The 24,492-nt window shown below is 38.5% G+C and overlaps 1 protein-coding gene and 1 pseudogene across 2 annotated transcripts; both read left to right on the top strand.

Annotated features, from left to right (window-relative positions):
- LOC145776957 (uncharacterized) overlaps window positions 1-24,492 on the top strand; it is an 868,661-nt pseudogene that overhangs the window by 295,274 nt on the left and 548,895 nt on the right.
- LOC145777358 (putative ATP-dependent RNA helicase DHX34) lies at window positions 134-21,129 on the top strand. Of its 2 annotated transcripts, none has more exons than XM_082588722.1 (20): window positions 134-233; window positions 3,754-3,947; window positions 7,046-7,132; window positions 7,401-7,796; window positions 8,450-8,567; window positions 9,896-10,108; window positions 10,307-10,432; window positions 10,743-11,043; window positions 11,281-11,405; window positions 11,659-11,833; window positions 12,835-13,028; window positions 13,647-13,760; window positions 14,152-14,264; window positions 14,770-14,938; window positions 15,509-15,637; window positions 16,107-16,322; window positions 17,103-17,313; window positions 17,798-17,971; window positions 20,291-20,529; window positions 20,914-21,129. In XM_082588722.1, the coding sequence occupies exons 1-20, from the start codon at window positions 168-170 to the stop codon at window positions 21,058-21,060; spliced, it is 3,507 nt and encodes a 1,168-aa protein (XP_082444848.1). In that variant the 5' UTR covers window positions 134-167; the 3' UTR covers window positions 21,061-21,129. The 2 variants fall into 2 exon arrangements, with proteins under 2 accessions (XP_082444848.1, XP_082444849.1); XM_082588723.1 differs by having other exon boundaries at window positions 20,291-20,533; window positions 20,924-21,129.

Here is a 24,492-nt window from a genome sequence, read left to right as displayed (position 1 = left end):
ATGGAGCAAAAGTTACGACCAAATTGATAAGTTAAACCTTATTTCAATGTAATATCGAATTTACATCAGTTGGATCAAGCACCACATTGATACTCCATCCAGTAAATTCAATTGCTGAAATTTTAGTTATATTTTTAGACTTGTGATGAGTGACATAGCAATTGTTTATGAGTTTCTCAGTAAACATTATGAATAAGTTCAATTGGGAGTCACACAAGACAGCATTAAATAAGGTATTTTCATCAAGTTCTTTTAACAATTACATTGCCCAAATGTATTTTATAATTTAATAGGCTGGCATGTTTTTCATTTTATCATGTGTGTGAATGAAATTCATCATATGTGATTCCATATAATATGTTTGAAATTTGTGAAATTAAATTTTAGTAAAAAGTTGCTAGGCTATGTTTTCACAGAGTGATAATATTGAATGAAATACCAAAGAAAGTAATAAAACAACTTTTAAGTTTTCAATTTTTTATGGTATAATATACGATATATTTAATGTTTCAAAAATAATTTATATATATAAATCACCTCTAAAACTACTCATCTTTTGTGTACACACTACACATGTGAGTGGCAAGGAACAGAGTTGGTAGCTGTGTCTTTCATTTTATTGTGTGTCTATTGACATGTTTGTATGATGGTTATTTACCTATTTTTATGCTTAAATATGTTATGATGTGTTTTTTGTTTATTCTTTTAATGCACGAAAATGTGAATAGTGTTCTCACACTTTTCTGGATGCTTGACAGTTAGAACTGATTTATATATGTGTTTTTTATTTAAAACAATGAAAACTATTAATACTACAAAAAGTGCTCAATGCCAAGCAAAAAGGCAAAGCAGGGCGAATTAAATCAAATGTAGTTATTACTATCTGAAGCCTTTTCAAATTGTTTCACCTAACGGATCATCAGAAGGTCTGTAAAAACATGTAAACAGTAAAGAATCGATAATTCTGAAAAGATATTAAATATTACAACTGTAATTTAATCTGCCAAAAAAAAAAAAAAATCTCTAAACCTGTACTTCCTGAGGAGATATTAAATATTACAACTGTAATTTAATCTGCAAAAAACTTTTTTTTGCAGATTTTTTCAAAAATATTTTTTTGCAGATTAAATTACAGTTGTAATATTTAATATCTCCTCAGGAAGTACAGGTTTAGAGATTTTTTTTTTTTGGCAGATTAAATTACAGTTGTTTTTTATTTATAATATTTAGATATAGCATTATTTAATGCTACAAGTATTTTTTTGAATGTTCTGATGATAAGTGACTGTATTGTTTTTCACTGTTCAAGTTCAGATTTCTGTCATTAGCATCTGGGAACTGTTTTTATTTGCTAAAGTATTTTGGGGTCCCTGTCTGTTAGGTGCAGACAATTAAGCGCCAATTAAATAGCCGCACACACTGTGGCATCAGGATATTTAGGTGCGGAGCACTGTGACGCCTGGTCATTTAGGTACTATTCCTAGTAAAATCTGCATTGTGTTTTTTAGGTGGGTTAATTTAGTATTTGCCGTGTTCAATTATGCATTTTCCGTGTTTATTAATTGTTTAATAAAAATCTTTATCCCTACACCTAGTGTACCTTTTCAAACAAAAGAGCATGTGGGTTCATTGCTGTACTTGCATAGTCAGGCACTGCACATCAAAATTTTTACCACCCGCTTGAATATATGTTTTTTACTGTTCTTTAGTGCAGTTAGTATTTGACTTTTAAAACTAAAAGTGAACTCGGTCATTTTCGGAAATTTGAATAATTTATCGATAAAGCTTTCGCCTACGCAAACCTGGACTAACAACAAATAAATGTCAAACACGCGCATTAAAAACAATATTATTTTTCTGTTCAATATAGCACCTTGTGTGAAAAGCATTGCCAAGTTAAGCAGCTTCACTCATGGAAACTATGACATATTTTTCTGTTCAATATAACATTTTGTGTGAAAAGCATTGCCGGATAAAGCAGCTTCGCTCACTGAAGCTAGGGGTGTTCAATTTCGATTTTCGATTTCGATTAAGGTGATATTCGAAATTCGTTTTTCGTATCGGACATATTCGAAATTATAGCAGCCGTTTCGGCTGAACGCGGTTGAAAGTAACGCGAGTGGCGCGAAATCTGTCTTGTCGCATTTTGCAAGCGAAAAAAGACTTCGACGCATGCGCATAGTCGATCACGTGACTACCACACGCTCTCGCGGGTCCAACGGCCAGGGATGCCAGGTTGGCATTTTTAATGCCAAATTTCTCTCAAGAATGAAGATAGCTAGGTTGTGCAATAGCAGAAAGTGTAGGCTGAGCTTTGTCGCAGTTTTATCCATTTTTTACCGAATCCATAGGCGCCTAAGCCGTGGGGGCAGGGCCATAGCCAGACCGCAGAGCAGGGGGGGCAACTTTTTTTTAGGGGGACAAGGGCGAAAAAATTTAAATGGGCAAAATCATTATAATTGTAGCTGTTGCTCGAGAATGTTGAGATTTTGCCAAGAGGGGGCGAAATTTTTTTCAGGGGGCGATGTCCCCCAGGCCCCTGGCTGGCTACGGGCCTGCGTGGGTGCCAGGCCCCCACGCATATTTCTGTGTGGGGGCAACTTTTTATGCTGTATTGAATATTGATACATAAAACAATAGATGAACTAGCGATCGGCAGCAGGAAAACACTTTTTGAATGCAAACCGCAACAGCTTTGCGATAAATAATCACTATGAACGAGTTGCGATGCTACAATCCAACACCAGACAACAAAATCTGTCATTTTTACATTGATTTAATGTCTGCAGACGTTGAATCAATGTAAAAATGACTGATTTTGCTGCCTGGGACATAGCAAACATCTACCATTTTGTGTCGATTCAATGTCATCAGATGTTGAATGCATCCAACAACAACATAATTTGCTACGTAGACGAAGCGTGCGTTTAGCTTTATGCGCTTGCAAACGTACTCGATGTCGCTTTTGAGTCGAAACCTCTGCACTCTGCAGTGAAATGTCACGGCAGTGAATCGCTCGCTGTGAAGATGAACTTGAAGTGTTTGGGATCCCAGCGACCTCGGCTCCAGTGGAGCGATCGTTTTCAAAAGCTGGCCTGACCTTCATGAAGCTGAGATCCCGACTGACGGGTGACCATGTCGATCAGCTTGTGTTCATAAACACCAACATGGGCCTGGAGCTGTAGACGTTATTTTGTGTTCTTTTTTCGCAAATTTTCATGGCTTTTTTTCGCGTTTTCTAGCGAATTTTCATGTCGTTTCTTTTATTAAAATCACATTTTGCAGTTTGGTGAATAGTTGTGATATTCGAAATCGAAAATCGAAAACAAATTGAATTTCGAATATTCAAATAATCGAAATTGAACACCCCTAACTGAAGCCATGACTAACAACAAATAAATGCATGCGCAATAACAAAATAATAAAATTAAATATATATATACTTATTACACTCTAAACCCTTGACAGCCCTGTTTCACCTAAAAGGAGGATCCTCAGAAGGTCGTTAGAGTAATAACTATATTTGATTTAATTGGTTTTGCTTGGCATTGAGCACTTTTTGTAGTACTGCTATTAATAGTTTTTATTGTTTAACAAAATATTATATTTTTCTGTTCAATATAATATTTTGTGTGAAAAGCATCACCCTGCCTGTCAAGCTGATATAATCTGCAGACTTTAATAGGAATAACACCTAAATGACCAATGACACATTTCAAGTTTAAAAATATATATATACTTTGAATATTTCAGATTTTTTTCCGTCACAAAGATTTTATAAAAGAGGGCACTAAAGAATATGAAGACTTCTGGCGGTTCTTTAAAAAATATCAAGTTTATCAAAATCGATTAAAAGATTCAGAAGCAAGTACATCCCGGAGGCAACAAGCTGATGAATGGTCTCATTCAAGTGACAAACTTGATATTCCTGAAGAATATCATCCAAGGTATGTTGTAAACAATGTTTTGTAATCAGTTAGAGTGTGTTGTTTGTACAATGGTACATCCCAGCATTTGTATGAAAAGTATAAATTGGATTGTCAAATTTGGGGAAATAACTTGTTTTTCTTTCAAATTTTTTGATAATAATCTCTATCATCTCATCTTGTTGTGTTTTTAAACTCTGATTTTGTCTATTACCAGACTACTTTACTCATTTCGTCACTATGTTTTTTTGTTGTGGCATTTGTTACTGAACAGGTTGTGTTTACCTGTTTTTGTTTCAGCCCCCATGATAAAGTCAGTCGTGCTGACTGACGAAACGTCGGTAATAAAAGCGAGGTATCATCTTTAACATCAGGAGGTGACCTAGTACTAGTGGTACCCGGTCATTTGGTCGACAGGACGTTTGGTCGACAGACATTTGGTCGACAGGACGTTTGGTCGACAGGACGTTAGGTCGACAGAACGATTTATTTTAGGGTTAGGGTTAGTTAACTAACCATAACCCTAATCTAACCCTGACTCTAACCCTAACCCAAAAATGAATCGTTCTGTCGACCTAACGCCCTGTCGACCAAATGTCTTGTCGACCAAATGTCTGTCGACCAAACGACCGTGCACCGTACTAGTAGCCTGGGTCTGCTACTATTCGGCGAGTCCGATTCGGCGAGTCCGATTCGACTAGTCCGATTCGGCGAGTTCCCTATTCGGCGAGAGCCTTTTTCGGCGAGTGCCCTATTCGGCGAGTTTTTGAAATTTTTGAAAAGAAATTATTGGGTACCGTAGCCTAATTATAATTGCCGTTTTTACATTGTTTTAACGTCGCTAAACGTTGAAATCGTGCAGAAAGGAATAAAAATAAAATGTTTGAACTATTAAATTAAAATTCGTCATGTCAATTCAGTTGTTTTTATTTCTGACCATCATATGAAAAACAATACATGTCAACATAGCAAAGGTAGAAGCGACAAAACGCGAACGTTAAAACGTGCTTGTGACCGAAGTAAGTTATTGAGTTGAAAGAAATTTGGCACGAAAATGTTACAAAAAAAAATCATGTTTATGTCTATAAGTTAGTACTTTTGAATAGTTAAAATGATTAGTTTGGATCAACAAATGTGTGGCCTGCAGCTTGGATTGAAAGGAAATTATCGGGTACCGTAGCCTAGTTATCCCGACCAGCAAAAATTTGTTCCAAAAACACAGTTCATTTTTACATTGTAGTAACAGAATGATAAGGCTAAACAAATGTGTGGCCTATCGTGTTAACGTCGCTAAACGTTGAAATCGTATAGAAAAGGGAGCTTTTGCTGACTAGGATACTTTGAAACTTTCACAGAAGCCTTTCGATTTGTTCCAAGAACCCAGTTAGCCTAACAGTTCATTTTTACATTGTAGTAACAGAATGAAAAGGCTAACCAAATGTGTGGCCTACAGCTTGGATTGAAAGGAAATTATCGGGTACCGTAGCCTAGTTATCCCGACCAGCAAAAATTGCCGTTTTTACATCGTTTTAACGTCGCTAAATGTTGAAATCGTGTAGAAAAGAGAACTTTGCTGACTAGGATACGTTGTGTTGTAAAATTACGTTTAGTCTACATTATGTTCCTACGTTCTGGTTTCCTTGCCTAGAGCGCTTCACGTTGATTGTTTTCTCAGTACGCGCTCAGTTCTCAGTTTTCTCATTGTGTGAAACAGACCTACTTTGTTCGCTTTATATTTATGGTTTGTGTTTTGTAGGTACACTTCGTTTCTTAGTTTTTTAAAACTCAATAAATGGATGTTACACGTTGAAGCTGAGAAACATTCACAGAAGCCCTAAGATTTGTTCCAAAAACCCATTTAGCATAACATTTGATTTGTACATTGATTCAACGTCTGAATACATTATCTTAAAAATGCAACGTATCGTAGGGCTTCTGTGAATGTTTCTCAGTTTCAACGTATCCTAGTCAGCAAAGTTCTCTTTTCTATACGATTTCAACGTTTAGCGACGTTAAAACGATAGGCCACACATTTGGTTAGCCTTTTCATTCTGTTACTACAATGTAAAAATGAACTGTTAGGCTAACTGGGTTCTTGGAATAAATTTTTGCTGGTCGGGATAACTAGGCTACGGTACCCGATAATTTCCTTTCAATCTAAGCTGTAGGTCACACATTTGTTGATCCAAACTAATCATTTTAACTATTCAAAAGTACTAACTTATAGACATAAACATGATTTTTTTTTGTAACATTTTCTTGGTTTTATTTTTTTTTCATATCTTAAATTTTTCTGAAGGTGTTGCGACCGTGCCAAATTTTTTTCAACTCAATAACTTACTTCGGTCACAAGCACGTTTTAACGTTCGCGTTTTGTCGCTTCTACCTTTTTCTACACCTTTGCTATGTTGACGTGAATTGTTTTTGATATCATGATCAGAAATAAAAACAACTGAACTGACATGACGAATTCAAGCACGTTTTAACGTTCGCTTTTGTCGCTTCTACCTTTGCTATGTTGACGTGTATTGTTTTTGATAGGATGGTCAAAAATAAAAATAACTGAACTGACATGACGAATTTTAATTTAATAGTTCAAACATTTTATTTTTATTCCTTTCTGCACGATTTCAACGTTTAGCGACGTTAAAACGATGTAAAAACGGCAATTGTAATTAGGCTACGGTACCCGATAATTTCCTTTTAAAAATTTCAAAAACTCGCCGAATAGGGCACTCGCCGAAAAAGGCTCTCGCCGAATAGGGAACTCGCCGAATCGGACTAGTCGAATCGGACTCGCCGAATCGGACTCGCCGAAACGGGCCATTCCGTAGTAGCCTATAATCACCAGAAGGACGCAAGTCACTTTATTTATCAAATGCCCGATGAACAGTTTCACTCTGTTTTTACCATACAGTAATAATCTCTGACTGTATTTATTGTATGTTTACTGAATAGTTTGTTTTCTCAAATTGTTTGTTTTTTCCAAATAGTCTCCAATTAGAGTCATTCGTGTTTGCATCATTCGGACCGTGGCATAAAATCGTGTATCCCCAATTGAACACATGAAAATAGAAGTTTTACATAGCAATCTTGTTGCTAACATTTTAATATTTTAGATACCGCATCAACGTATCCCTTTTGACTAAAGATATTGATGAAAAACTCTCTTCTCATAGCCGTTTAAAAACGAAACACAAGAAAAGGTATTAGCATTCCAAATTTAAAATACAATGTTCTGCGTCAACTATCTGCACATGAACGTTCATAAAAATGAAATGAATTGAAAAAATTGTTATTTGAAAACCTAGTTGCTTGGGTAATGGGTAGTTTTGGGTTAAAGTCCGCTTGATAAAACTTTAAGTGCTGTTTGCCCAGTAATGATGACTTTGACGATATGTGCAGGAGCGTAAGCATACTTGCGTGTTCTGTCAATGCCAAACTTAACAGCATTTATTGTTTTGTTCTATTCAGAAGAAAGGAAGGTTACGACAGTGACTTTGATGGTGACGAACAAGTTTTAACCAGCGAAAGAATTCTAGAATTTCGTTCTGCCGTGCTCCATTATGTCGACTTTTGCCAAAAGCAAGATTTTGCCAAACTCAAAAAACTGAAAACAGAGCAAGCCAATCTCCCGATTGCGCAATATCAAGAGCAGATTGTGAAAGCTGTACAAACCAATCAGGTGGTCATCGTAGCCGGAGACACAGGCTGCGGGAAATCCACACAAGTCCCACAATATCTAATCCGGTCTGGATTTACTCATGTAGCGTGCACGCAGCCCAGAAGAATTGCAGCAATCTCGCTTTCAAAGCGAGTTGCATATGAAACTCTGAACCAATACGGATCGGAAGTGGCGTATCAAATAAGGTTATCTTGCTGTAATTAAACATTGCTTTTCCCTTAACATACCGGTATTGTGTTGTATAATATTATTTTCGCACTATGTAGCTGAATAATTTTTTTTCTGTATTGTTAAATTTAATAACCTTTTCTCGTTTGGATCTTGACATACTCGCATGCCGATTCTTCACAGTTTCTAATAAATAGGTTTGCTTAAGCCAGGGGTGGGCAACGTGCGGCTCGCAGGCCGTTTCCATTTTTTGTGCGGCCTTTCATCTTCTCCCAGCTATTTTTCCGATATATAGAATATTTAAATTAAGGCTATTTTCATCTCGATTTACGCAATTTCGAAGCTAAGAAGTGATATGAACGTTTTTTCACTCCCCTTTACTGTACTGTACTTGTGAAATCAGTTTTGCGCCTGTAGAAATCCAGCTTAAATTGAATTCACTGCAGGAGGATGACATTCTTGTACAAAACTTCAATAAGATAAACTCCATTGCTGAAAATATGAATTACCGTAGTGTTTATTTGATGTGCGGCCCTCCTGTAAGCATTACATTTTCCTAACTGTCCCTTGTGTTAAAAAGGTTGCCCACCCCTAGCTTAAGCACTGTTCTGGCTAAGTGGCTAGAATTGAACTGATAACTACCACCAAGCATTAATTTATCTGCTTGCAGGTTTGAAGGTACAAAAACAAAATCTACGAGAATTCTTTTCCTAACCGAAGGGTTACTACTACGACAAATGCAACAAGATACCACCCTTTCTCAGTATAACGTAATTATTCTAGACGAGGTTGGTACTTCAAACTTGAATTGACTTGCTTAATATCAAGGCGTGGTGAATGGTGATCCAATATGTTGAATTGCCATGTATCCAACTTTTTGAAAAATACAGCAATCTTTATGATTCTTCACCTTTTTTAAGCCTTTCCAGACAGAAAGATTCATCATTTTTACAATAATTCAACGTTTACAGACGGTCTGGATTCTTCATACGTCGTATGATGACAAAGTAATGTCCATGTGCCAGGGAGGCAGGTATGGCAAAAGCTGCCAACTGGGCACAGTTTGATTTAAATGACGTGCAGTATGGCCAGTATCCACTATCTAGTGCAAGGGTCTCAAACACGCGGCCCGCGGGCCGCATGCGGCCCTCGAGGACTTTTGGCGCGGCCCGCGATGCATTTTTAAACTTTGAAATAAATCATAATCACAGTACATATTTTTCTATATAGAAAGATAAAATGCTCAAAAAACCTGAAAATGCCCATCAAACTTCAGACGACTTTTTAACACTACTGTCGCGCCATTTTTGCGTACGGGAAACTCGTATTGTTACATCTCAATCACATTGCTTATTCACTCATTGTGTCATAATTGCAATAGTAACTTTGGTACTTGCTGAAGTCAATTCTTCAACAGTTTATTTTTTCCGCGTTTTTGAAAGTTGATTGCAAGATTTTAGCTCTCCGTCCGTCGTTTCGTTTACGTGCTTTCTGTTTTTTTTCTCGTTTTTTTTGCGTTAGTACAGTGTTTTTCTATCTCTTTGTTCTTACTAATTTTTCTTGCGATCTAACGTTCTTGGTGTGTTCTTACTACTGTACAGTATCTTTTTTATTGCGTTTTCACTGTGTTATTTTGTTTATTGGTTTGTTTTGAATCTTTACCTCGGACTAACAAAGCCTTGATAGGTTATTCCTGGTAGTTTCGCATACTTGTAGAGGCTTTTGACGCAGGCCCGGTTGCCGAGATTGGCAGAGTAAAGTTTTTCGATTGTTGAAGTGTTGTTGTCGGGAATTATTCCATCCATTAGGTGCCGCTGAATGGAGAGCAGTTCTGAAATGTGTTGCTCAAGTGCACACCCCGAGAGCCGAACCAGTGCCGCTTGATCTTAAGTGGAGCGCGTAACCACTGAGCTAATGGAAAAACAATTGACTTCTTTTTGTGCGGTGCGGCCCTCGAGTCTATTTACAAGTGTTCATTTGGCCCTCAGAGCAATTTGAGTTTGAGACCCTTGATCTAGTGTGAGCAAAGAGTCCCATTTTCTTTACAGTTACCTGCCAGCTGGGAAGCTTGCCCTACCTCGATCATGTCACCAGACTGTTGCAACTTCATCTTTAGGTGCACGAAAGACATCTACAGTCCGACTTTCTACTTGGACTTTTGAGAAACTTGATGAAGTCAAACGAGACAAGGAAATCTGAACTGCGCTTAGTTCTTATGTCGGCCACGATCAACCTTGATTTATTTTCAAACTACTTTGAAGGAGCTCCTGTGATTCAAGTGCCCGGCCGTTTATATCCGATACAAGTGCAATATGTTCCTATACCTCTTGTAAGTATGATCGTTTCTTGGTTGTTGAATATGAGAAGACTTAAATTAAAAAATCTTTAAAAGTTTACATATTTTTCTTAAATTTTTTTTGCTTGAGATTGTCATCGGTCGTATGCTATCGCCATACGTTGAAGCGACGTAAAATAACAATCCTTTAGTGGAGATACTTTTGCTCTTCCCAACCAAATACATTTTTAGGAAGAACAAACTGGAAAAACAAGTAAACTCGACCCTCGACCGTACGTTCGCATTCTGCAAAGAATCGACAAGAAATATCCTTCCAACGAACGAGGAGATTTGTTAGTGTTCCTGCCTGGAATGCAGGTAATTCCTTCTCATGCATCAACGCAACAGTAAACTCGCGTTTCTGCTACAGCTGAATTCGCTTTAAACATCCGCGGATAACGAATACATCCGCTTATTAAGTCCAATTTGCTTTGGAAGGAAATTATTATTATTCTTTTTGAATATGGCATCTACCGCTTATCAAATCCAAAATCGTTTAGTGCCGTTGTGGACTTATTAAGCGGATTTTACCGTATTTGATTGTATGAAGATTCTATGGGTAGTTTAATGTTGAACTTCTGGATGCACGGTGTGCGGTATTATTGAATTTTTGCGTTGCGTCTTGCAGGAAATAACAACCGTCGAAGGAGCAATGTCAGCGTATGCTGAGGAAACCAAAGGCTGGATCGTGCTTCCATTGCATAGCACTTTGTCTATTGAAGAGCAGGACAAGGTGTTTGATATAGCACCTGATGGCGTTCGTAAGTGCATCTTATCAACGAACATTGCCGAAACTTCTGTCACTGTGGACGGCGTGAGATTTGTCGCCGACTCTGGAAAAGTTAAGGAAATGAGCTACGACGCCCAGTACAAGATGAAGAAACTAAAGGAATTCTGGATAAGCAGAGCCAGCTCTGAGCAGAGAAAGGGTAACATTCAGCTTTTGAAATGATTAGCTTAGAAAATCTCTTTGCCAGTTCATCGTTGAACAAGGTCCTGATACCATACCAAGGTGCAAAAATTCTCAGTTTATTGCCGTTGGCACAATGTAGTAATTTGATCAAATTGTCACAACTGACACATTTCCTAATGTCAAGTTACAGAAACTGACAAATATTTGTAACTAATTTTATCACCGTAGGTTAAATGTGTATTTTGTGTGCCAGGTAGAGCTGGAAGAACCGGACCTGGTGTGTGTTTCCGCCTGTACTCTGAAGAAGACTATGACGCCCTGGCTGATTATTCTGTACCTGAAATCCAAAGAGTGCCGCTAGACTCTCTTATATTGCAAGTAAAAGATTTTTTATGTTGGCTATTTGAATAAATATTTTGTCTTTGGCAGTCTGGTTTGAATATTTTATGCCAAGTGGTGCCCCTTTTCAGAAAACTTCATTATTATCTCTATTCTACAGGAAGTGGATTTTATCTTAATTGACTTATTGACTTAATTTTTCTTGCGTTGTTGTAATACCTTTACGGCATTGTAGCGAAAAGTAAACGTATCGTAACAATACTTAGCGTTAGTTTCGTGCAATCGTTGACAGATGAAAAGCATGGGCTTGTCCGACGTGCGGTCGTTTTCATTTATCGAACCCCCGCCAGATGGCGCTCTTAACGATGCGATACGAGGATTGTTCGAGCATGGAGCCATCGACACCGACGAGAAGATTACATCGCTTGGTCATATGCTGTCTCAATTGCCTGTGGATGTTACCATAGGTAAGTTAGTTATTTTTTTGATGTCAACAAACTAGGTTCATTTTAGTGCGAGACTTGCTGCCCTTTAACTGCCACGCTTTTTTGATGCATTTTTCAGAATTTAGCTTGAGCAAGGCTTTGATTTTGAACTGCTGTATTTTGAGAACGGTAACTGCCAATGATTCTGTAAATGATTAAAATTGCAGAAAAAATTCAAATACAAACCTAGTAATTTTTTTCAACTTTTAGACAATACAAGTCTTCCTCTTTCTAAAAAAGTAAGACCCATGCAGTTTGGCAAACAAAGACTAGAGTTATAGTGATTGCAAAAAGTGTGTATTTTTTTAGGGCTTGGGCTCCTTAAAGAGGCCGTGGCAGTTAAAGGGTGAGAGTATATACCATGCATGACGACGTTGTTGTGTTGTGATGGACGTTTTTGCTTTGTTTGGATTTCACGGCAGAACTTCGTGTATCGGTATTACTTATGTATCATTGCATTGTGGTTGGTCAAAATAAATTTTAAAAATTGTATTGTAGATGTGCGATGCAGCCCAGGATACGATACGTTTCGTCGTATGTCACAAAGCCAGTTCGGTCTTTGATAAACTAGATGTTGTTGAGCTTGTAAATTTTACCAGCGCTCCCCACGTCGTGCAGTGTCCCAAAGTGTTCTTGGTTGGCTGATGGTTTATTTTTAGTGGAAAATTATAAAAATGTTGTTTGCTGTCTGCCATTAGCATATCTACCACGAAAACGACGGCCTGGATGGAGATCTTGGAAGAGACAATGCAAGAAATAAGTTTAATCTGCTACAAACTTGACATTGCACATTGAAAATCATCCTTTTAAATGTTCGAAAAAGACTTGATGTCAGCCGGCAACGTCCATAGTTTTATTTTTGAACATGTTGTCACTTGGTTTCATCTGTGAATGGTTCAACAAAGCAAACTCTCTACCAAAGTTGTATAACTTTAAGCTTGGACAATCAACCTATTTTTTTTAACTTGAAACATTTTTTTCAGGTAAAATGTTAATTATGGGAAGTCTTTTTGATATCGTGGAACCCGTCATATCAATAGCATCAGTGCTGAGTGTCCAGTCTCCCTACACGCGACAAGCCTACAATAATCCTGAAGCCTGCACCAGGAGGAGACCTTTGGAGTCGGATCATGGCGATCCCATCACCCTTCTCAATCTCTATGACGAATGGATACAGGTTTTCAGTGATCTTTAGAAGAAAATACATTACAACATTCATAGTTGCGTGATAATAACTAGGCCACTTTTTCTCCAATGGATTTTCACCAACCAATGCACCAATGGGAAGCTGCATTTTTTTTAGCCTGTGTTGTGCTGTAAAACAAACTATGCCATCAACGATCATACCATTTTCCGTCTATCAGAAGGTGCCTGTTTGAGACGATAAAATCACAGCTTGGTTGCTCTCCGGTTGATTTTTTGGTGTCGTATCCAGGCTTTCCCGGTAGTTGAAGATTTAGACTAAGTGGGTGAACGACAAGGAAGCCAATCTTCCTGTCCACCTTCAGGCATGTCTTTTGTATCTTACTAAAGACATAGCCGCATGCCCTTGTTCAGTGCCTAACCAGCGCACTTTCATACGTCCTAGCTGGGCTCTATGCAGCCGACAGTGTAATCCTGAGTGACATCCCCAATCTGAGCTGATAAAAGGATTTCCTTTCTGGACCAAAAGATCAACCAACGACGACAGCCAATAGGAGAATGTCCTTAAAATAGGGAGAAGTTTGATTAAAATAAGTACAGTATATAGTCCTTAAGATTGGTTGATACGTTTTAAGAACTTGCTACTTTATAGATGAAGGGAGACCCGCGGTCATCAAGTAGGAAATGGTGTAAACGACGTGGGTTGGAAGAGCAACGGTTTTATGAGATGGCGAACATTCAAAGGCAGTTTCAAGATCTGCTAAAGGTATATTCTGTTGGAATGTTTTACCAATGGGTGCTAGATTTAACTTTCTTGTGTGTAACCTATGTACTAAGTAGGTTTTTTAAAATTCGAAAGAAAGAACGTATACATAGGCTAACTAACTAACTCAATCGTGTGCACATTTTGTCAATAAAAGCAGTGCTCCACTGAATGTCGAAGGGAGGAAAGATAAGGTTTTGTTGTCAAAACCCCTCGGCACCAACAATGGGAGGGTGGCCATTTCTTTCTCCCGTCTACTTTTTCAACATCTACCTTAGCCATTTGTCGAACCAGGTTGTATGGGTGTAAACAAAGCGCCTAGCCCACTCGATTATCCCACCATTCATTTCATGAACGCACGCTGAAAAATAAAGTCACTTCGATATCTCTTTAGGGAAATTCCCTTCTTTCTGACGTGGACACGACAGAGAGGGCGCAAACGAGCTACCAGAGGCGGCGACGTCATGCTGACAGGAAGAGATTGCGAGAACTGAAAGTGGAAGAAAGGTTCATCTTGTTTGCTGTTTTCGGGCGCTGATAAATCATTTGTTATTCGATCTTGTCGTCACATAAGCCTGTAGTGGACACTTGGTTTTCGAAATATATTTGCATTGTGATCACACGTTTTAGGCAATAGTCTTCATACAACCCGACTAAGGTTAGTGGTTTTGAATGTTTTCCAGTTAATGAGAAGATGACTGTTGTGTCTGGGAAAATGTGTCATGCAATAAATGCAGATCAATGCTGCTCTTTTCATGCTGTAACACTAGGTGAACACTTCAAATATGTCCTTTTGCGTTTTTTCATAGAATGGTAGAACATTTTAACTAGTACTGTAGTCCCCGCTTATTAAGACCACTTCGGAACTTGACTATTTTGGGCTTATTAAGCGGAGACTATGCTCTGCTACTCCTGCACATTCAGTAATTACGGACTCGGCCAAATTGAGCTTAACTAAGCGGGGAAGATTGTAATTTAAATGAACGATCGATCCCCTGACTTCATTGCACAGAGCGGAGTCGCGAAAACGAAAGGTTTTGAAGCGTACCGACGGAAAATACGAAATCGACCGTTCTGACGAAGACAACGATGACGCTGACGACATTGCCACGTCATCACTCGCAGCAAACGTGAAAGATCTTGAGTTCAAACTTCGTCATGATCTTGACAAGCTTCACAGGGTGATGATTTGTGATAAAATTGAAAAATATGTTGTGCTAATTAAAAATAATTGCGCGGTTTAATTTCTATCAAAAACACAATATTTTTGTCAACTGAAGAGTGTAAATGACCCAAAAAATTGATGAGAAAATGCACATTTCAAAAATCAGATAAGGTCTGATAAGTCTGAATGAAAGAAACTTAATGAATGGCCAAATAGTGTTCGTTGGAATATTTTTTTAACCTGTAATTTGGTACCAGAGCGAATCTCTTGGGTGTTTGTTAGATTTCCCTGATGCTTTAGCTGAGCTCCTTTCAGACTAGAATTTTCCTTTTTCTTTGCAATTTGAACCCCTAAGGCCGATGGTTTATCCTTTTACCACCCCAGGTTGTCGCTGCTCCTCAAATTATACGGTCGTTTACCATTTCTTGCAAAGCTTATTATATGGATCACTCACAACGTCCAACCCTCGCAATACGGGAAACAAGAGACATTAAATAGATAGACTCCATTTTTTATTGATTCGCAACCGATATTACAACGTCTTTTAAAATTTTACTTGCAGTTCTTTTTAATGCTTTTCAATTAGGCCTCCAGCGAAAGACGTAGCTTAACCTTGAGAGAGATCATCATGCTGAAGATAATTTTAGTGTCCGGCCTGTACCCGCAGCTTGCATTTCCTGACGACTGCAACAACTATTCTTCAGACTCCGACCAGGTACTTGTCTTTGAGACGAAATACAATTTTCTAGCTGAGTTTATTTTCTATCGCTCCTATACTTCGCGACCGTGTTCTCGACAAGACAGTAATTTGTGTGATAATATAATCGATGCTTCTGATTTTGAACCGGTTTAAATGTGAAAGTGTTGACCCTACATAATCGTCCGTACTGTTGACAAGGCTTTAAGGGTACGTTTCGACCCAGGCTCGGGGTGATCTTCGGTGCTTGTAACCTTTCCAAAGAGCCCGGAAACTTGAAAAAGCTACTTCGGTATCTTTACATATAATGCACTTTTGGTAGAAGTGTTCTGCTTTGGGGCCGGGAAATCTCATTGGTACCAGGCCCACATTATCCTCTCAACGGCCCTGGTAACAGTGTATATCTTTTTGCCTCAATGTTGAAGCCGTTCCGACACTCCGACTACCCAACTTAGTCTTGGAAAATAAGAAGCTTATTTCATCCCAGATATTTCACACACGCAACAAGCTGTTTGTAGTCCTCCACCCCAACAGCTACTTTGCGCACCATCCTCAAGAGCTTGAACCTTCAGGCAAGGATGATCCTGATCTGCTGCGCGAAGGTCATTCTGGTCAACGTGGTCTCCTCAGTCACCGTCATCAGTTACTGACGTATGTCTCGCTACTCGAAACCACCAAGCCGTATCTTGTGAATACGATGAGGGTAAGTTTGCTTGTGACGAAATCCATCGCTCATTTTTATTCTCTGTTGTCTAATTTTGTGTTGGTGATCATACACGAGTTGGCCTTCCCAATACCAATGCTCCACCAGGAGCAGAACTAAGTCAAAAGGAATTGGTGAAACTCAATCGCTTGCGAACTGGGGTGGGCCGTTTCAATAGCAACATGTTCCAATAGGGCCTCGCCTACTCACCATCTTGTGCATGTGGCTCAGATTTTCAGATTGCATACCACATTCTCTACCAATGTCCTGTATACCGACCCAAGGATAGACATATGGACCTAACAACGCTCGTGGAATACACAATCCAGTGGCTGCTATGCCTGGATATAACAACGGCGGCCTTAAACGCAAGAAGAAGTTGTATTTTCAATATTCTGTGCTTTCTGTTGCTGTGCTAGGTCGGAATATGTTATACCCCATATGATTTGTTTTGTGGACTACAAACATTAAACAGCTTTATCATCACAAGTATATGAAAACAAGTTATCCTTGTAATAATGTTCAAGTTAGATGCAAATTCGTATGTAAGTTCAAACAGACATGAGAGCCTGTATAAATAAGGGTGTTAAAATAATCATATTGCATTGCATCATTTAACAAATAATGTCATATTTAGCGTAAAAGGAAGTTAAGCGAAAGCAAGAATATACTGTTTTCATGTGCTATTTTTAAAGCTCCATAACATCAGTTGATGATATTTTTGTAAAAATAAAGACTAGTTTTAAGTTTGTACTTTAAGTTTGCTTTGATTAACTATAGATACCTGCTCTTCAAACGATTCTTCTCTTTTCCCAATCGCTTGATACTGATGGAGAATGCAAGAGGATAATCGCAGATGAATGGATCGAAATTTCAATACCTGACAATGACTCAGCACAAAAAGTTGTCGCGTCAACACTGCAACTTCGTTCGGCCTGGGACCAGCTTCTGAAGCTCAGACTGGACGCGGTTGATCATAAAGACATTGAAGGTTGATATTACCGATTGTCAAACAAAAATAAAATGTGTACAAGATATCTTGCAACATGTTATCTGCGAAGCTTTTTTATAGTAACTACAAGGTACACTAGTACAGCTTCGTTCTTGGCATATTAGGGAATAACAGTTGTTTTATTTCGTGAGAACATACATTCTATCTACAGTTTTACACTGTTCTACTGTCATCGAGTTAGTTTCTTCTATTTTAGCATACCATGCAGTGTTTTGCCCACGGTAAGATGTAGCCGTGAGCTGTCGGGAGGCTCTCTCCGTGCAGCCACACAACCGACAAGTTAATAAGTTGGTGACACTGAGACAATTTCTAGATCAGTAATTTCTATTGATTGTTTGATGCAACGGAGTTATTATAGCCGAAAAAAATTCGACACAGACGTTTGTTAAGCGATGCATTCCGAGTCACACGGAAAGACTACGAATCCAGTCTTGATTGTCAACATAACCTGACTCTTTTGCAGATTATTCGATGCCACGCAAGACTAAGAGGTTACAAAGGTTTTTAAGCGACAAACTCGCCGAGTTTCTCGACAGTAAATTTTTGTATCGTTTACGCCGTATTACGTCATTGGAAAAGAAACAAATGTATGTTGGTCCAGGAATGAACGATGAGGATTTGGGTGAAGGCGAAAAAGGTATTTTTGATTTGATCTACCCATTCCTTTATATCAACTTGAGATTGAATTTCTCTATGATCTTCTTCGTGTGTCAAACGGCCTAGCTCAGAGCATCACGCAAGACTTGCTCTGTCTTTGAACTCGGCTGAATGATTACTCTACGTCTTTGGTGAAACGTTTTTTTTTGTGTTTTTTTTTTATTTATTTGAGTTTGCTTTAACGAGCATAAAACAGTGCTGGAAACCCATAGTAAATTCTAGTAGCCTACATACTGTATATCAGTGGTTCCCAACTCGTTTTTAAGGCGACCCATTTTTACAAAAAATTTAGTTCGGTAAAATCTTGCGCCCCATTTTTACAAAAAAATTTAGTTCGGTAAAATCTTGCGACCCAAGCAAATTGTCGTAGTATTTTAAAAGCCATACAAGATTGCGTTGCAAACAAACAGCACTACAAAAGCAGTAACTTTTTCCAAAAATAATATGTTTTTCAAATCACTAATGAGATAGCTGTGCTGGCTTGCTGTCAGTGAGTTTTTTAAATCGAGGCGCTATTTTGCTTAGGCATAGCCGCATGTCGGTTTTAACTTAGCCGGATTCGCTGTTTAGTTTTCAATGCACACATGGCGCTAAATTCAGTCTCACAAAGCCAAGTTGTTGCAAATGGAATCTGTTTTTGAATCACTAAATTTGAAACTGTGGGATACACTTTGTACATGGAAACCCAAAAGTAGATGTTTGCAGAATCTTTGGAGTGTTTGTCTATGAAGGACGTAAAAGAAATACGATTTGCTGCTTCTGTCGTTATGTCCATAAACTGTTCTGCAACATGGATGGGAAGTCGAGGCAGATCTTTTCCAACAAATGGATCAATTATCTAATCATTTTGGCTACTAGGTGTTCGAGATTCTCCATGGTAGTCCACAAACTTTTTGGCAAACTGTTCCAGGTGTCCAATTATAGTTTGCTTAATATCAACTTCCTTGCCACAAATATATTGCGTTAGCTGAGGAAATATATCGTACTCATCTCTGGTGGCATAACTTTTCCAGAATATGAGTTTTTTCTAGTAAGCAGAAACTTTTGCGGCGCGATCAATCACCGTAAAGCCGTTGCCTTGTGTAGATAAATTTAGAGAATTCAGAGAGTCAAATATATCGGCAAGGTAAGCAACTTTTGCGTTGAAATCTTCTTGCAAAAACTTCTCGGCTAATCTCACAAGTTCTGTTGCCTCAGGAAGATATCAATCTCCTCCCGCAAATTACAAATTCGCTTCAGGACACGACCTCGTGACAACCATCGCACTTCTGTGTGCAGCAGCAATGCTTGGTAATAATCAGAATCCATGTCAGTGCACAAAGACGAAAACAAACGTCGATTTAGTAGACTTGCTTTGATGAAGTTTACACACTTTACAACATCATTCAACACTTCGTGCCGCTCTTGAGACAGCTTTTTTGCAGCAAAGGCCTCTCTGTGAAGAAAGCAATGAGTCCATACAGCACTTGGGGCTTTGTCTTTGATGCGTTTTACCACATCAGACTATGTGTGGCCCAACGACAACGTGTGGAAAAATTTGTCATGGTTTGTCCTACATAGTGTTCGTGACATATAGTGCATGTTACAATGTATATCCCGTAATTTTGGCAAGTTAATTTATGTTTGAGACTGAAAGTTTTGTTGGGTTTATATTTAATAATAATAATAACAATAATAAAAACGAAAACTGTTAAAACTTCTTGCACTACGATCATGCTACAAAGCTTTCCGATGTCTCGACATGAAACGCTTCATGACTTGTGGTTATATTTTCCAGTTTTGTGATCGATCTCTTCACGTTTTAAAAAATTTATATTGTTATTTTTCGCCCAAGATACAATATGCCTGAAAACAAGCGACCCAAAAAAATAATCAGGCGACCCAACTTTGGGTCGCGACCCATGTGTTGGGAACCACTGCTGTATATCATGGCAGCAGTTGTAGTCTCAGCTGGCAGCATCCGTTCTTACATTGAATCAATGTACACTTTGGTATCTAGCTAGAGTGCTGACTTTCTGGTTTGTTATGACTGGGAACGTGATTTCGAGCACTGTGGTTTGTGCAGCTGACGCTGGGCTGCCGTTTATTCCTCCAAGCTATGCTCCACCGCCACTGGTATACTGAAAGGTTTAAGTCAAAACGAAACGTTGAGTCACGTTTCCCCCTCAAATATTCATTGTGACGTCAGAACAGTAATGATAATGTTAATATGATGAACTACAGTATATACTAACGCAGTGTATGCTTCAACAAAAGCTTCGCTTCATCTCACCTTGATTCAATGTGTCATTATTTTCAGGTGTAGGCCGATTTGGCATGGCGCTTACAAAAGCAGCACCTGATCAAGTGAAGGGAGGGATACAGCTAGCTCCTTTCCTGACGTATAATTGTCTGCACGATGGAGAAGAGTCCACCGTCGGACACGATTATTTAAGGGAATTTTGGACTTGTCCGCTTTGTGAAGTGAAACTGCCCTTGACTGTTTCTGAACGAATTCGTCACCAAGCAGCTTGTGGCCAAACTGATAGTGATACAGCTGTGAGTGACTTGATTTTGATTTATCCACTGAAATATGTTTCTCCGGTCATTGATTATATTGCGAATCAGTTTTTTCGTACGCATTGTTCATCATCATCAGTGGCGTAGCTAGAGGGCGGGCGGCACATCTGGGGGGCGGCACTCTCAGACAGGACTTTTTTTTGTTGATAATGCAAAAGAAGTGAAAAATAAAAGCATTTTCACATGCTTTTTCTTGAAGGGGCGGCAAAATCTGAATCCGCCCCAGGCGGCACATTCCCTAGCCACGCCACTGATCATTATAGAGTACACTATTCAATTTCTATAACGAAGTTTGGTTTAAAGTAACGAGGCTTTTTGGCCTATGTTAATCTGTAATGACAGCTGAGAATCTTTATTTTTAAGGAAAAAGAAGACAAGATCAATGCAGCGGATAAAGCTTCCACCAGCATACCTCGATTGCAGCGTGGTTTCCACTGTGATATGTGCAATGAAGATTTCATGATGTCTGCTGTCGAGATTTTAAAACATAAAAGATCACATAAAACATGACAAAATTATTGATTAAAAATATTAAAACTATTGCATTTGAATTTCTAAGTAATAAAGATATAATTTCCTACCACATGTCGACTACTCCTCTGCTTACGTAGGTCTTTTGATGCAGAAATTTCCAGATGACAGCCGTTTGTAGCTTATGTCGTTAAAACGAAGGCCTATCTGTGCACTTATGTTGTTAGGATTTTTCACTTTGATGTCTGATTTTTCAAATGCTGTTCTTGCATTGCCTTTAACAGGTTGATAAATTTAATTGACTTACAGTTTCGCAAAACACAATCGTCGTTCGCTTACAGTAGCTGTCCGCTATGTGTAAAATTTCATTCACAGTCGGACCAGTTCGATTTGATGTGATCAAGTCAAGACAGACTAGTCTATAACCTGGCCTGCAACTTGAAATTGAAGATGATTGACTAGACAATATGAGCCCCGGGATATCTAGAGAAGGGGATACGAAGGCTCGCGATGATTGCCTTATTCTCATGACACTACCAGGGCGATAGTTTGTAGTGCTTTAAACATGTGTTTTTTTTTTAAATCGTAGAAAGTTTTGTAGTACAGCTGGTACAATGAGCTACAGAAGACAGTTAGCAAATGTTACCTAGAGCATATTTAAAGTTTAATTGTTTATAAAGACAGTTGAAAAGTTACCAGTAGGCTACCGTACGGTAAGCTGTTTTTTTTTTAACAAAGCCTTTGCGGTAGGCGTAGCCGAGTGGTGAGAACGTCTGCGCGACGTTCGAAAGGACGTGGGTTCGACACCGCTCCAGAGCACGCGGCTGTGTCTCGGCGAAAGACACTTAAAGGCAAGCCAAAATAAAGGGAGCAGCTGACTCGAAGACTATATGTCACTTCGCTGCTTCCTGTCGTCTGTTGTATCGCATCTGTGATCGCAGTGTATTGTATGTTATCGCAATGGGGGCAAATAAAAGCATGATTATTATTATTAGGCTAGATGTAAAGCAAGTATATGCAGTGGCGTAGCCAAGGGGGGGGTTTGAGGGTTACAACCCCCCCCTTTGGCACGCGTGTGACGTCACTATATTGAGAATGATGCTTTCAGTCTAAAACAAATTGCCTAATTTTGAACAAAACTGCATTAAAAGAGCGAGTTTTGCCAATACTAAACATCTTAGCCAGGAATTATCAACAAGAAAACACAGAGACTTAGCTTTATTTCCGAAAAATGCCGAAAAAAACATGGTCTTATCCTTTTGCTATGCCACCGGACAGCACCATGTTACAGGAATATTCATACCCACATTTTTGTTGAAAATGCTCTCAGAATGCAACAAATTCAAAGTAATTTTTCAAAATTTTCTGGGGAAGGCCCCCCAGACCCCCCGCCGCTGGGTTGTCAAAACCCCCCCCCTTTCAAAATTCCTGGCTACGCTACTGAGTATATGGGTAGTTGAATTAACAAGCAACCATGAGCCTCAGTTCAATTGTTTTTTATTTCTGACCATCATATCAAAAACAATACACGTCAACATAGCAAAGGTAGAAGCGACAAAACGCGAACGTTAAAATGTGCTTGTGACCGAAGAAAGTTATTGAGTTGAGAAATTTGGCACGGTTGCAACACCTTCAGAAAAATTTAAGATATAAAGGGAAAATAAAAAAAAGAAACTGTCTGTGAATATCCAGGCCTGATGCTAATAGCGCAATGCAAGTTATCATAACAAGATTTATTAAACTACTATCGGTGCCATTTATCACTTTACGATAAACACAGATTATTTATGATAAACAAAAGCCCTTCTATTGTCAGACGTAATAAAAGCCTTCGTATCCCCTTCTTTAGATATCCCTGTATGAGCCTAGGACTAGGTTAAAGTCGGCTTACTGACGGAATAATTTTCCGGTCCTGGGCCAATGGTTCAAAGCCTTTACAAGTATGCTAAACTGCCAGGTATAACCCATCAAAGGTTTGGTCGGTTCAAAACCAACCAACCATGCATGCTAATTTTTGTGTTGAGGATAGCAAATTAGCAAGTATCCTTCGGTAGGTCTAAGATGTAATTTACCAGCTCAGTGGCCGAGGGGTTTTTGCTCTAGTGTTGATAATTCAGATCGGGCACCAGACTTTAAAAAAACAGTACCTACTGTGTTTTTTCTTGCAGCGAGGATAATTCGGGTAATAATGTGATAACATCTTAAATCTGATTCAAAATTAATCATTAGGCCTGTCGCTAAAAGACCTTTGCAATTGTAGAGTGACTAAATAAACCATATTATTCTCAGATATATAGGCCAGCCTTGTTTCGCACGAAGAAAAGCATCAGAATACACGCAAGGTCTGACACCAGCGGTTTATTAATTTATAAATGAGCAAAACTAACAAAAAAAATTTAACAAGATAAAAAATGCATGTTTTTTCCTATTTCTTGTGAGGAAAGTGCTTCCCCTGAATCCGCTACTGGAGTAGGATGCCTAATTCCGCTTTTCGACAACCAATTCCAACATAAATATGACTAAAGCAACGTTTTGGTTTAATCATAACATTCAGGGATTAATTACATTCCAGAATTACATTTGCGTCTCTGTGTGGCCTCATTTAACTTCAGTGAGTAACTTCTGGAGGTAATAGATATTTCAATGCTGGCATTCTGCATTTCCGTCCTTTAGCCTACTGTTTTCCATTGAAACTGACCGTTAGTAACCTCTCCTCTTGAGATCTTGTTGCTGCACTGTTGAATGTTTACGTCACGTGATTGTAGATTTTCAAGCTTTATGCTTTGTGATTTTCTTTGGTTGAGTAAAAACAAGATATGGAACTCCCAAATTACTTGAAAGGAATGAAAGTGGGGGTATTTCATTTACTTACCGCTTGCACAGACGATCTCCTCGGACCTGGATGAATAAAAACTAAACTGAGAATAGCTAAAAATATTTAAAGGGCCAATGAATTCTTTATATTGTTTTCTAAATGAAGCCTAGACCTATTACAATGAAAAGACAGTAACTGGTACGGTAGCCTATATGTTAAAGAAAGTTGTGAGAGATTTGGAGATTTATAGAAGGAAAAGGCATCTATCCTATTCTCTTATAGCATCTCTGCGCAAATATTAAATATATACCTGACATAAATAGGTAAAGGAATAAATTTAAATTGTGACAATTCTTGACGGCATTGTTAATTCCAAGTGGATGTCTGTTTCTGATAGGAAATTCCCACATGTATTTTTATACTTCTTTTGAAGGAACCATAGACAAACAAAACAAAGTAACTTTAGCGGGTTTAACATGTTTTATTACAAAGAGATATATAAACATAATTAAAAAAATCAACTCAAGCGTTTTTAACACACTTACTCTACATGTGTGATCAGGATCAATCAGAAATCAAAATGGTTTTATCCCTTTCCTTCCCAGCGTTGCCGTTCGGCAACACTAAATAAAATAAACAAACAAAAAATTTTTTTT

This window comes from Aplidium turbinatum, chromosome 9 (assembly GCF_918807975.1).
Source record: "Aplidium turbinatum chromosome 9, kaAplTurb1.1, whole genome shotgun sequence".
Taxonomy (NCBI): domain Eukaryota; kingdom Metazoa; phylum Chordata; class Ascidiacea; order Aplousobranchia; family Polyclinidae; genus Aplidium; species Aplidium turbinatum.
The sequence above is the reverse complement of the archived record's forward strand: the minus strand, read 5'-3'. Positions and strand labels throughout refer to the sequence as shown.